Source organism: Gymnodraco acuticeps, unplaced genomic scaffold, assembly GCF_902827175.1.
Source record: "Gymnodraco acuticeps unplaced genomic scaffold, fGymAcu1.1, whole genome shotgun sequence".
Taxonomy (NCBI): Eukaryota; Metazoa; Chordata; class Actinopteri; order Perciformes; family Bathydraconidae; genus Gymnodraco; species Gymnodraco acuticeps.
The window spans coordinates 1,418,792-1,432,858 of NW_022991168.1; the positions used below are offsets into that span (position 1 = coordinate 1,418,792).

The 14,067-nt window shown below is 44.9% G+C and overlaps 2 protein-coding genes across 4 annotated transcripts in view; both read left to right on the top strand.

The window, feature by feature from the left end:
- The window catches only part of LOC117560669 (glutamate receptor-interacting protein 2-like), a 522,557-nt gene that overhangs the window by 117,618 nt on the left and 390,872 nt on the right, over positions 1-14,067 (top strand). The window lies entirely within an intron of this gene.
- Positions 9,418-13,257, top strand: LOC117560670. 2 transcript variants are annotated; one of them, XM_034237613.1, is made up of 9 exons: positions 9,418-9,648; positions 9,762-10,087; positions 10,195-10,279; positions 10,370-10,504; positions 10,593-10,750; positions 10,867-10,975; positions 12,374-12,617; positions 12,700-12,856; positions 12,954-13,257. In XM_034237613.1, the coding sequence occupies exons 1-6, from the start codon at positions 9,429-9,431 to the stop codon at positions 10,927-10,929; spliced, it is 987 nt and encodes a 328-aa protein (XP_034093504.1). In that variant the 5' UTR covers positions 9,418-9,428; the 3' UTR covers positions 10,930-10,975; positions 12,374-12,617; positions 12,700-12,856; positions 12,954-13,257. The 2 variants fall into 2 exon arrangements, with proteins under 2 accessions (XP_034093504.1, XP_034093505.1); XM_034237614.1 differs by lacking the exon at positions 10,370-10,504 and having other exon boundaries at positions 12,954-13,256.

Consider the following 14,067-nt stretch of genomic DNA (forward strand, 5'->3'; position numbering starts at 1 on the left):
GGGGAATTTGTACAGACATCATCATGTGTAAGTGTTAGGGATGGGAATTTGAAAGCAAATGTATATTCGAATATTCGACCCCCAAAAAAATGGTTAACCGGTTAACCGAAATGTATATATCCTATAAAATAAAAAAATGTGAGTAAAAACATTTTTTTCCAAAACAAATTTCACAATTAGTTTTTTTTTATACTTTTTATAAATAAATAAATACATGTTCAAATAAGTATAGAAACCAAGTCGAATTTGTCAAATGTATTGAACTGGTGATATAGGCCTACAGCTTTCATGCTCAAAACATTAAAAACCTACAACAGGGCCTATGCACAGAATGCAGCTATTCAATAGGCTACTCATTCTTGTTTAAGAATATGAGCATGTCTACATGGGTGCGGAGGCGATTCACGATCAGGCCAGCTGTAGAGAAGACCCTCTCAGCTGGAACGGAGGTTGCGGGTATAGCAAGGTATTCCTTCGCCAGGACACTGAGTTTTCTGTACCGTCCTTCATTTTTCCTCCACCACTGTAGTGGGTTTTCCTGTGGTGGGATGCCCGGCTCATTGAAATAGAGTTCCACTTCATTATGGTCTGGGTCTTGAGTGAAGTAGTCCTCCCCAAACAGGGTGTTTAACGACACGGCCCGTGTGTCGGAGCCGGTCGCTGCTGCAGCTCGGGCCGGCTGGTTCTCGCTGTCTGACTCTGTTGCTGTGCTGGTGTCCTCAGCCTCATGGCCACTAATTCTGGTATCATTGGTGGTAGCACTGGTCCTCCTGTCGGGCACTCGCCTAAACATTTCAGAAAGGTTTTTCACGATCTCCGAGCGGAGAGTCTGCGCTACAAAACGCTGGTGTTTGTGTCGGGGATCCAGCGCACTTGCTATATACACGGGCTTCTTGCCTATCAGGGAAATAGAAATATCAAATATTTAGGCATATTTATTATTTATGCCTAATATTGTCGATTCAATTAAATATTCTTTCTTACTAATTATTACAATAATTACCTGCATTAGCTGCTGAGGTGTCGTCTGATTCTGGGATTATGCGCTTTCTCAGTGAGGTTGCAACAGCCTCCTTGAACTCGCTAACCACTCGCGACTCTCCAGGGATGGACATTAGGTGCCTTGTCAACAGGCTGTTTGTTACAGGCTGTTCCAAGCTGATGCATACATGGGTCTCGCTGCAAAATGCTGTGGTTGCGCACTTGAGAGACTGGAGTGCGGGCAGAATGTCTTCGATAACCTGCCAGTTCTGATCTGTGAGTTCCAGGGTCCTTGCGTCGTTCAGTTTTGTAATGGTCCTGTCCGAAAGGGCGGCAGACACTGCCCATCTCTGCTCGTGTAGCCTTTCAAACATATCACAAATCGAGTTCCATCTCGTACGAGAGTACTGAATGAGTTTATGTTTGGGGAGATTTTGCGCGTCTTGTTTTTTCTTCAGGCCAGCGGTGGCTACAGTGCTGTGATGAAAATGTGATACTAGTCTCCTACAAGCTGCCACAACCCGATGCACACTGCCCACTTTAAATCCATCGTTGATAGCTAGCTGAAGCGTATGAGCGTAGCAGGGTACCGACTCCCAGTCCGCAATTGTGCGATTAGCAAGCACCATGTTACTGGCATTATCATGGACACATGCAGTGATTTTATCCGTTAAACCCCACTCTTCAGCAGCAGCTTGTAGCTGAGCTGCTATGTTCTGTGCTGTGTGTCGCTCGTCTGAACTGCGTGTCTGTAACACAGCACTTTTCATCTCCCAGTCATCAGTGATGTAGTGGCAGGTGATGGTCGTGTATGATTCTGTTGTGAGAGCGGTCCATGAATCGGTGGTGATGGCTACTTTTTCTGATTGACTAATGTCCATTTTCAGCTTTTTCACACCCTCTTTGTATTTTAGTTCAACCCTGGAAACGACAGTCTTACGGGTGGGCACCCTATACTCCGGTTCAACAAAGTTCATGAGTTCTCGGAACCCCTCTCCCTCAACGAAGCTCAGTGGTAGCATGTCCTTGGTTATCATTCGGGTAATGAGGGCTGTAATTCTCTCTCTTCTTGCGGGGTCACAGTGCCGTCTTGCGCTGGTGAAGGAGGTGATGAGTGGCTGCTCCTGTCTTTCACTCTCGGGCTCCAAACTCACTGTTTTATGTCTTAATTTTAAGTGGTTGAGCATTGAGCTAGTTGACTTATGATACACAAGTTTGACTTTGCATAGTTTGCACTCTACACCGCACTCACTAACCTGGTCGAAATGTTTCCACACATTACTTATTTTTGACGCCATGTCTGTTGTCTCTGTTGTTGAATAGCAGCAAAACTAAATCTCTCCCCCCGTCGAGACGCTACCTCCCCCCGCGAGTCAGCTCCGGGCAGACGGCGCACCCCACCCGGCCGCTCTCTGCTGCTGAGGAGCCTGCCGAGGTCGGGCAGCCCGCCCCCGTGGCTGCTGATATCTCGGTACCACGGGATGGGCCGTAGAGGTGGAGGGTGCCGCGGTCAGGGAAACCCCGTGCCGGCGCCTCTCCCTCCGCTTCACTGTCGCACTGTGCTCCCTCAACTGCATGGAAACCCGCGGAGCGCGTAGCGGGGCCTGAGGAGAGGCCAGCGGTAGCATGCGGCTAAGCTGAACTCTCTCCTCCTCCAGGCGGCTGAAGCGCTGGGTGACCAAGGAGATCGACCCAAAGAGCCCCTCCGTGGACACGGGGGCTCCGAGGAGATCTTCTCGGTCCTTCTTAGATAGGGCAGTGAGTCCTAACCACACGTGACGAGACGCCACTGTGGCCAAGGAAATCACCTGCCCTGCTGCAGCGGCCCCTCCATGGATCAGATTATTCATCTGACCAATAGCGCGGTCCGGATAATCGCTCCCGTCCTGAGACGGAAGGGCGGGGACATCTGCCTGAGGGGTGATCAGGGAGACGCCCAACACGCCAAGATTATTGGCCGCAGCCGCCATCTGCGTACCGAGCTTGAACATTGTGACGAAGGTAACTTTGTCACTGTGGACTGACGGCATCGGGCCTTGTAATATTGCATGTGAATTTGCACTTTATGAAACAACTTCCCTTTGCAGAGATAAAGTCACTCAGCACTTTAGTGAACAGTTTGCACTTTATTAGCGTGATTGCACAGTACAGTTTGGCATTGCATATTTGCACATTTTATATAAGTTATACTAATTATTGAGGTAGTATTTATTAACTGATTAAACCGTATTGATTGGAATGTCGTCTGGCAGGTGCTGGTCGGGTCCTCGGCTCCGCCTGAAAAGATAGGGGAGTTAGCAAGAACGGCGAAAGTATTTATGCTGGTGTAAGAATGACAGCGGTTGAGAATAATCAGGGTGCAAATAATATGTTGAGGGTGTGAAAATCATGACGTTAAGTTGCATTAATTCTACAAGTTACCACTGTGTAAAGTTGACATATCACTCACCAATGTCTGTTGCTGCTGATTGTGTGCACCTGCTGCCCTGTGTTGTCTCCTCCCCCCTCACCTGTGTCTTGTTGATTGATTAGTCTGTGGGCATTTAGGCTCTGTGTTTCCTGTTTGTAATGTGGTGTGAGATCCTTGTGGCTGCAGGATGTGTTCAGGGAGAACAGCAGGATTGAGGCTGTGAGTCATGTGTCTATGATTTTAATGAATGCCCACACCGAGTTGTATTTGGGACGTTTTGCCTCTGCCTCCTTGCTTGGTCAGGCCGCTCAACGGTCAGTCTAACAAACATCTTGTCTAGATATTCCAAGGTGTCTCGGTCCCGGGGCAGCGGGGGCAGGGGTCGTTTACCCGCCGCCCAACCAGCCGCCCGCAGAAGCAGATGGGCCGCCAGGCTCTCATCAAGGGGGGGCACACCCGGACATGTCGTGTCCGAGCGTCCCACCACCTTGATGATGCCTGCCATAGCGGCTACTGGGGCCTTTGTTTTAAATGGCTGCTGACATGTCACCTCCACACACCGCCATATTTCTGGCAGCTGGGGCGAAACGAAGGTCGGCTGCGCTGGATGCACCGGGCCGTAAAACCCCTGTCTCAGGCGGCTTACAGGCCTCGGTGGCAGCGGTGGGGGGAGCGGTAGGCCTACACGCTCCTCCACCGCTGGGAAATCCATCCGCGCAGACCTGAGAGTCGGACCTCCGGACAGTGAGGTGTCCTCCTCCTCCGGCATCGGGGTCGTCTGGCCCCACGGAAGGGAGAACCGGAACGGCGCTTCCTCGTCTCCCGACTCGCCCATCTTTACGACGTCGAGATCCTGCTCCTCCTGCGGGGCCTCCCTCGTTGCATTGCTCTCTTTTTCTCTCTCGTCTAAAAGCTCCGTGGAATCACTTCCGCTGCTGAAGAGAAAAGGATGATAGTCAGGAGGCGAGGCCTCCTTTTATACGGTGAGATGCACGCGCATTCAGGTAGGCCTGCCCCAAGGCCGGCTACGTCTATAGAAGTCTCAGTGGGAGAATGCTCGCAGGATAATGTAGTACCTGTTATGGAAATAATTGTCATAGACGCCAAGATGTGACATACAGGACAAACCTTGATGTCTGTTTACCTCCTTTAAGGACACAGGCTGCTTAGCCAATAATGTTATTGTTCCCATTCTGTGACCGGTCAATACTGGGTCACAGATGGTCTGTGTTGTGGGTACACTGGGACACTTCCTTCTCTGTATTTGTGGACTCCAAGGTGTGAAATCTTCGAGGTCATAAGTGTCCGACGCAAGTAACTCAGCCTAAACAGTGTGGGAACACTATCTTCTCAAATATGTTGTTTACTCTCTGCGAAACCAGTTAGATGGGCTGGCAAGAGAGAGGCTCTCCAGAATTGACGTGGCAACTCTACCGTGAAGTCAGAACCTCTGACTCTTGGACTTGTGATGTGAATCCTCCGGCCGTTAACTCCAAATAAACCACCAGTGTTTGACATCAAAGCTACTGCTCCTACCGTGTCTCCTTCCTGAGTCGGTGACTCCCACTGCATAGCTACACAGAAGTTTCCTCTACAGTACCCATAGAGTCAAGTAGAGGGCGGAGCCTGTGAGAGATATAACACAGGGACTTGACTAGAGATGAAATGACATAAATAGACAGACATGACATGACGTGAAATCAGGGCCGTCCCTCCCTAGGGGAAGATCACGCAGACTGCGTGGGGCCTCATCTTGCGGAGGGAGCCTCAACTGAGCCGCAAATGCGGCGCACATTTACATTTAATAGTTTATTTGAATAGGGACAGTGCACATTAATGAACACTTTAGACAAATAATGCTTCAAGTGTAAATATGCCGTATTTTAGCTTTTGGCAAATGTCCATCCGTAGTCCCTGACATACATCATGTAAGAACATGACATTTGTAAACATAGCAAAAAATAAATACATGATATGCAAAAGAGCAAGAGCTGCATATACAAGTATTTATGACATGGCAGTACAATATGGCAGTAACGACATATTAAGTACAACCAGGGGTATCTCCTCTTGCACTTTATGCATCTCTTGTACTGTACAAGAGATGCATAAAGTGCAAGAGGAGATACCCCTGTGTTAAAGTGCATTTAGCGGTGAATGCACGTCTGGTTGTTTCTCATCCATTCTTTGAGTTGATCTTTGAAGCTATTGAGAGTGGGACAATCCTGTGTCTCAGTTGGGAGGCTATTCCACAATGAGCTGCCTTTAATGGAAAGTACATTTTGTCCAAAAGTGGTCCGTCCACGGTGGACTTCAGTCTCCTCTGGTTTCTGACCTAGTGCAGCGTCCAGTGTGTTTTATGTGGATGAATTCCCCTAAGGGAGGAGGGACCAGTCCATGTAAATATTTATAAAAAAAACACATACTTTGAAAAGACTTAAAATTGTCAAAACTTAAGAAATTGTGTTTTTCAAGGATGGTGCGTTTATGCGGCGCAATTATGGCGCATTTCCACTGCAGCACGTAGCACGGTTTAATAGTGTGGGGCGGCACGGTTTCGCCACTGCGAGGCTCCACTAGCACCCCCTGTTGACGCTCGCGAAACAGAGGGCCTCAGCATCTAACTTTGCGTGGGGCCTCAAGTTGGCCAGGGACGGCCCTGTGTGACATAACTAACAAATTTGACGAGACACAACAGATAACTTGATAAGGCACATTTTAATATATAATAATACAATAATGGCATAGACTTTAAAAGAGAGAGGCTTATTGATGTCCCTTATCTACTCCAGACTCTTTTCCTGCTCATGGTTCTCTGCGTACAAGTCAAAATATAAACTCCCTCTGGAGGGAACACAGGGATTTTATGCTTTGCAGACCATTTACATGCACAGAACCTATATAACACACTGCAGGAAAGGTAAACCCTTATCCTAAAATAGCACAATAGGGCCTCTTTAATTTAATCGTGAGAACAAAATGCATAATTGTGTATTTATTAACGCTATAAGATTCACACACTTATACAAGAGTGTATGGGTCAACGGGTAATAATAAACTGTCAAACTCTGCAAAAAAAAAAAAAGATTAATGGGGTGTTGTGAAGTATTCCGGTGCTTTATTGATTTTTCTATCACTATGCAGCCTCATAAAAACACTTTCCCAAACAACAATTTCTATACACTTAGTAAGGTTGCAATGTATATTCAATTCTAACCCAGACGGAAAAATCTTTGAATAAAAATGCTGATCTATCTTTTTCTGCTGCATAGATTTCTATACTTTTGCTTTTAACTGTACATCGGGACTCCATATTGTTTTGAGAGTGCAATGTTAAATACATGGAGTATTTTACAGGGACAGGGCGATGGGGGATTGGCATGAGTAAGTCGTTCTAATATAGAGCAAATTCAGATGACAGTTTTGAAGCAGCAGCAGACGCTAGTAGATAAACTCTGTTGGTCAGTAATTGATTCCAGAGTGAAAACGTGTCTCCAGCTGCTGCTTCATATTTACATTTCTTCAATGAGTTTGACTGATGCCGGCTCGCTCTGCTCCATCAGGTATGAAACAAAGTGTGGAGAGCAGCGGGTCGACTGAGCTGTCAATCAGTGGAGTGATGTGGAGACAGCAGAGCGGGGCCGATGGGGCTCATAGCCTCAGGGTGCAGCTCAGAGTACCAACACTCATATTTTTTAGGTTTTTATACCCAGCAATAAAAGTATATTGGTGGGGAAAAACAGGAAATGCATACAACATGGCAGTATATTGCAGTAATAAGCAATCAAACACATAGTATAGTCCCACAGTTCAACAGTTATCTAAAAGATTTCCTCTTCCTCTTGTCTCTCAGTATTCTTTATTGCATGCATTCCAGGTGAAGCAGGACATTTCTTCCCTGCTAAAAGTACATCTGCCGTTTCCTTCTGGCTCAGTTGTAAGTGAAAAAGATTAGCTGTCATTTCAAGTGTGTGCACTGCCTAGAAAGTAATTGTCAGAATAGCATATGGAGGACATATTTTCACTCCCTCTAGAACAGTGACCACCAACTGGCGGCCCGCGGGCCACATCCGGCCCGCCAGACATTCTCATCCGGCCCGCACGACGGGGGTGACTGTGACGCCCCCCACCCATTTTGTTTTTTTACAACGTCTCGTGAGTAAGGTGCAGTACCGGAGTCCAACAGAGAGGCAGCAGTTGCGGGACAGTAGACTGCGTACTGCGAAACCTTCCCTGCCTTGAAGAAGTGATCCTTCGTTGTGAAGAGTCTGCTTTGTGCGCTCCACAGCAGTAGCCCCGCTGCGACAGAGTCCAACAGAGAGGCAGGAGCTGCGGGACAGTAGCCTCGAAGCAGGGTTGGGTTGTAACGGAATATATGTAACAGCGTTACGTAATCAGAATACACAAATCAAGTAGGCTAACTGTATTCACAGACCTCTCAAGTCTCACGCATTTGGCGTGAGACACACGCATTTCACTCCATTCACACGCTCACACGCCACACCTTGTATTTCTCACGCAGAGATTTATTTCCAGGGTACCGCCCACCAAGTTGCGCCGCAATTTTGTAAACAAACTAGTACAGAATCACTGTAGCCACGCATCAACCAATCAAAAGAATGTAAGCTGTCGAACAGCCAATTAGAAAATAACATGGCTGTATCCGGGTAGGATTTAGACATTCCGCTACAACGTTACATTCTGATTCCATTCCAATGATTAAGACGCTCGCTGAAGAGTAACCAAAGAGGACGGCTGTCACATAGTCACTCACTGACATTTTGCGTGGCTACAGACTGCTCGACGTGGGAGAAGACCATATTTTCAGTACAGTAAGTCATCTCATCATTGATTTCCGTTGTTATGGAATATATGTCCAGGGAGGTTTTAGCTAACAGTTTGACTAACTAGACTAGAGTATGCATGAACTAGCCTAGCTAGCCGATTGAATCCCTGCTAGCTAATTTCAGCAGCTATTCTGACGCTTGTTTTCTTCGGAATTTTGCGCCTACACTAACTTATTATAATGATTATTATTGTTATGTATTATTATCAATGTTGTTATTGTTATTGTAGTAAGCACCAAGGCTATTTGCTCCCTTGTTGGACTGTCCCTGTGTCTCCTATTTTCCCGGTGTGTGCGCGCGCGCCAGGGCTGGAAATTAATTTTTCAAAACATTTGAATATTTACACAACACATGAACATTTACCAGCCACTGGGGAAAATCTACCAGCCATTCAGTAGTAAACCAATGGTACATTTGTATGTATTTAAAATCTACCAACCACTGTTGTGTTTTACCAGCATTTGGCTGATGGTTGGTGTTCATTTCCATCCCTGGCGTGAGTGTGTATATATTTTATCAGAAAACAAAGCATATTAATAATTATTGCATTTGTCTTTCAAAGATGTCAGGAAAGAGGCAACTAAGCATTCTTTCATGCTTTCAAAACAATCAGCTCCCTAAAAAGGTGGCCAGATCAGAGGACACTGTAGAGGAGGCAGTAGAGGAGACTGTGGAGGAGGTAGAGGAGGCAGTGGAGGAGACTGGGGAGAACCCATTGGAAACAGAGAAAAGGAGAGGATTATGTGGAGCAGCCACATATAGGTGTTCATTTAAGAAGGAGTGGTCAACTCGATGGCCATTCATCACAATGGGAACCACCAGCTCCTTCTACTGGTGCTCAGTGTGCAGACAAGAGAGCTCCTGTGCTCATCAAGGCGGGAGGGACATAAGCAGGCATGTGGAAGGCAAGGGACATCGGGCCAAAGAACAGTCTCTAAACTCAGTCAGCAGTATTGCACAGTTCTACGTGCCAGAAACTTCTGTTGGAGGCATGAGTGTACAAGAGGCCAAGGTACATACAGTACAGTGTAGCACAGGAAAACGAAAAAGCTGGTGGCAATGTTTGATGAATTACATTTCTCTTCAAATTGATGGTCATATTACCTTGAAAACGTATTTAAGGTTATGAGGTATGTAATCAGTTGTTTCTGTTGCAGACCAGGAGGGCTTAGGTGAAGGTTGCTGTTGCAATGGTGCAGCACAATGTTCCCTTTGCCGTTGCTGACCATTTCAGCCCCTTGTACAAAGAATGTTTTAGAGACTCCCCTACAGCTCAGGGCTTTAAGAGCGCAAGCACAAAAACAACGTGCCTCATAAATGAAGCAGTGGCACCTCATTTTAAGAAGGAACTGGTGATGAAGATGAGAGAGAATCCCTTCACACTTGGCACAGATGGCTCGAATGATACTGGTATGTGCTTAACAACTTCTATCAGTAATTAGTACTTATTTTTTATCCATTTCTACATGCACTCATACAATTTGAACAACATATTGTTTTAGTTATGGTCCTTATTGTTACAGGTCTAGAGAAGATGAATCCTCTCACTGTCAGAATTTTTGACACCAACAAAGTTGCGCACAGGTTCCTTGATATGTGCACCACCAGTGGACGGAGCTGTGGCACCACTGAAGTGATCTACACAAAAATCAATGACACCTTGCAGGAAAATGACATCCCTTGGAGAAATTGTGTAGGTCTCTCTATTGACAATGCCCCTGTAAATACAGGTGCCAGAAATTCAATCTCAGCCAGAATGTTGAAGGAAAATGGCAGTATTTACATCCATGGATGCCCCTGTCATATCATCCACAACACTGCCAAACATGCGGGGCAGAAGTTTATGGAAGTAAGTTCAAACATGTACTCTCTATATTACCAATCCGTTAAGCCCAATGCCATGTAAAACAGTTTGCTGATAGTGTTGCAATAGATACTTGAATTCATGTATTGCAGATATCCGGATTTGATCCAGAGGATCGGACCGTGGATGTTGGGTACTGGTTTAAAGGAAGCACCAACCGTAAAGGTTACCTGGCAGGTTTGTGATTCAACCAGCTCTACTGTTATACAACAAAATGCAGACATTTTTAATTTGTTTACTGTTGATGTTATGTTTTATATTTTCCAGAATTTTGTGAATTCCATGAGAGCGAGTACATGGAAATGCTGCTGCACATTTCAGTGCGATGGTTAAGCCTGGAGAGGTGCATCACACGAATTCTGCGACAGTATGGGCCACTTACCAGCTATTTTAAGTCTTTAAGTATGTTGTTTGTTTCATTGACAGTAATACAGGTGCATTACACCAGACTAAATGTGTACTTTTAAGCACTGACTGTGTTTATTTACAGATGAGAAACAACCAAGATTTAGAAGGCTGGTGGATGCATTTTCCAACCCCCTGACTGAAGTCTACCTACTCTTCTATCAAGCGACGCTGCCAGTGTTCACCCTACTGAACCTCCTCTTCCAGAGAGAAAGGTCTTCCATCTTTCAGCTCCACGGAGAGGTAAAATGCAAGGGTTAGGCCATCCTGCTGCCAAATACAGTATGTCTGCTTGAATTGGCTGATATGTCCTTTTTCAAGTAATACATGGAAATGTTTTATGAACTACAAATTTGCAGATGAGAAAGTTCATCAAGAAACTGTGTGCGAGGTTCATGAAGCCGTCAGCACTACAGGGCTGACAAGTCCATGACATCCTCTACAAGGACCCACTAAACCAACTGCCAGGTAAAAGTTTAATATAAGGAGATACACCTGTATTCTCATTGACCTCAAATATACTTTTTGGGAAGATTGTTGTTATTGGGCGAGTTGGGTGATATCTCTGTTATGGCTGTTAAAAAGCATGTGTGTAGGCATACCATGCTTGTGTAGTTTATAGTGCTGTAGCGGCGCGTCGACGCGTCGACTTCAAAATATCGTCGACGACATATTTCCGCGTCGACGCGTCGCTACACACACGTGGGTCACCCAAAGCAACAAGCAGTTCGCAATCGCACTTCAAACACAATGGAGACTGAAACGGCTACCACCTCCTCCTCACAGGATTGCGCACGAAGCCCCCAAACGAAAACATCTCGCCCTAGGTCTTCAAAAGCATGGGAATATTTTAAAGTTAGTCCAAAACGCAAAGATATTTATATATTTATATCTCACTGAGACTGCTGCATAGCCTAGCAGAAGCAGCAGCTAGCTGTGGTGGCTACCATTAGCAGCTAGCATTTGCTCTCCGATTTTTACATAAAATGGAATTATGGATTATAAATTCAATCATTTTTTTATACATAGACGTTAAAAACCTATGGATTAACCGATTCAGCCGCGTTTTTTCTCATTTTATTGCCATTGAACACGTCTTTTGATCAGATTGACAGCTACGGTGGTGAGACGATCTCCCTAGAAGCTCTGTGAAGGTACGTGTTGTGATGACTGTATTTGCTTCCCCTGTCGCGAGTCTGGATCACTCAGTGATGATACTATATACCTACATAATCTGTGGAGTCTCAGCTTTAATCGGATATATTGTATGTGCAGCTACGATAAGTAATAAGGGTACTTTTATCTTGAGTTCTGTGCCAATGTCCGTTTGCATTTTTCGCTCAGGGGTCATTTAGATGCTTCTTATGAGACTTATGTTTTGTTTTGGTAAACATGGTTTGTATCGTCAGTTAGCTGAGATTATTTCCGTTAATCTGGTATAACACATTAATAGGTTCTTAAATATTAAGATCCCCTGAGACACAGTATCGTGAAAAACAATTTTTTTACATGACGTTTTTTTTACATTACGTTTTTTATGAATTGAACAACAGAAAAATAATCGTTAGATTAGTCGACTAATCGATCAAATAATCGCCCGATTAATCGTTTTCAAAATAATCGTTTCCCCCCAGCACTAGTAGTTTATGGGTAAAATGGTATGCTTACATAGAGGAATACCTTCAACCACTTGCACTTATTGTGCACATAGTGCTCAAAACTAGACAGACTGAATCTATACACTGACTGTTTGTCTAGTTTTGAGTTAAATTGCCAAGTGAAACCCCTGTCTCTACCTGATGCATATTGTTGAAACTACCTGGACTTAATTTGCTTCTCTATCTCTTTCTGTTCTCTGTCTGGTAGGAGAAAATCTAAATGTTGGCTTCACCACCAGAGCTACCCTCAATAGGCTCCTTGAGGCTGGAGACATCACACCTCAGGAGGTGAAGCTATTCCAACAGGCAGCACTGGCATTTCTGGTCAGGGCTGTGGAGTATGGCATCGATAAACTCCCTCTGAAGGAGGCTCTTCTGAGGCATACAAGATTTGTGGATGTGCAGCAGAGGACTGAGTGTGGGGTGGAAGATGCCCTATACTTTATAGACAGGTAAGGGTTTCCACATTTTCCAGGATTGCAATACTTTGATTGAATACATTAATCAGTTCTTTACACATGGTGCTCTTTTTAGATTTCAGGAACTACTACCTTTCCATGGGCCGGAGGAACAGGACAAGGTGTGTGAGCAGTTCCTGGAATATCAGCTGATGGATATCCCCATGCCCCAAGATCCCACCACCTTTAATGTTGAGGAGTTTTGGGGGAGTATGTCCTCAATCAAGTGCAAGGTAAGAAATATGTGGCACCACATGACATACACATAATCAATTGAAATCAAAAGCAAAGCATTTGAGTAATAGAGTCTCTTGGTTCCTTTTTTTAAAGGTGACCGGTTTGAGCCAGTTTGGGAGGCTCACTAAAATAGCTCAACTTGTTCTAGTGCTCCCTCACTCTAATGCCGACGCGGAGAGGGTTTTCTCGATGGTTGGACTGAACAAGACAAAAACTAGGAACAGCTTGGCCCTAGATGGAACACTGTCCACCATCATGACAGTGAAGATGGCAGGCCTGGAACCAAACTGTTTCAGATGGGAGCCACCAACCCCAGTGCTGAAGGCCTCAAAAACTGCCACCAACACCTACAACAAAACACACACACACACACACACACACACACACACACACACACACACACACGCACACACACACACACACACACACACACACACACACACACACACACACACCAGTTGTTTTGTATTATTGAATGAGAGAGGTTCCAGGTTGAATTGAGGCGAATATTTGTAATGTTCAGAGGTTGTTGTGTTTAATATTCATGAGAATATTTGTCATTGTTCAAATGATAATAAACATTAGCATAAAGCATATTTGTCCACTCATATGTTGATAAGAGTATTAAAAACTTGAAAAATATTCCTCTAAGGTACATTTAGAACAGATAAAAAATGTGCGATTAATTTTCGATTAATCGCGATTAACTATGGACAATCATGCGATTAATCGGGATTACATATTTTAATCGACTGACAGCCCTAGTTTAATTATCTTATATCCAGCGCTGCTGACCCGTATTCATCACATCAGCAACTGCAGATCGCCGAGGTCAAGCTGTAAGCATGAGCAAGAGGAAGGGTGGCAATGACATTAGACAGTTTTTTGGGCAGCCTCAGAAAGAAAAAAAAGTAAGTTAAGAGTAGTGAGAAAGTGATTATTGTTACCAGTCAGATAGCTTGTTTACTGATAATATTTTCTTCCATGTTCACTCTGGTGTGTTCAGAGTAAAGAGAGAGAGGGAGAGAGAGAATGTGAGCATGGCGACCAGACAGGGAGAGTGTGCGCTGGTGACATGGAGGTAAGTCAGAAAGTAGCTATATTGATGGTTAAGACAGAATAATGACAACATAGCAGTCTAATGTTAATGTACAGACTCCTGTGTCCCCCCATATGTATAATGTGTATCAACAGTCTTTCTAGTCAA

What these genes read in the sequence shown, in the direction of transcription:
- LOC117560670 (XM_034237613.1), top strand. Translation starts at nt 9,429, where the DNA reads ATGGTGCAGCACAATGTTCCCTTTGCCGTTGCTGACCATTTCAGCCCC. An exon ending in AGATGGCTCGAATGATACTG is followed by an intron (nt 9,649 to 9,761) that starts GTATGTGCTTAA and finishes TTATTGTTACAG; the next exon opens with GTCTAGAGAAGATGAATCCT. An exon ending in CAGCTATTTTAAGTCTTTAA is followed by an intron (nt 10,505 to 10,592) that starts GTATGTTGTTTG and finishes GTTTATTTACAG; the next exon opens with ATGAGAAACAACCAAGATTT.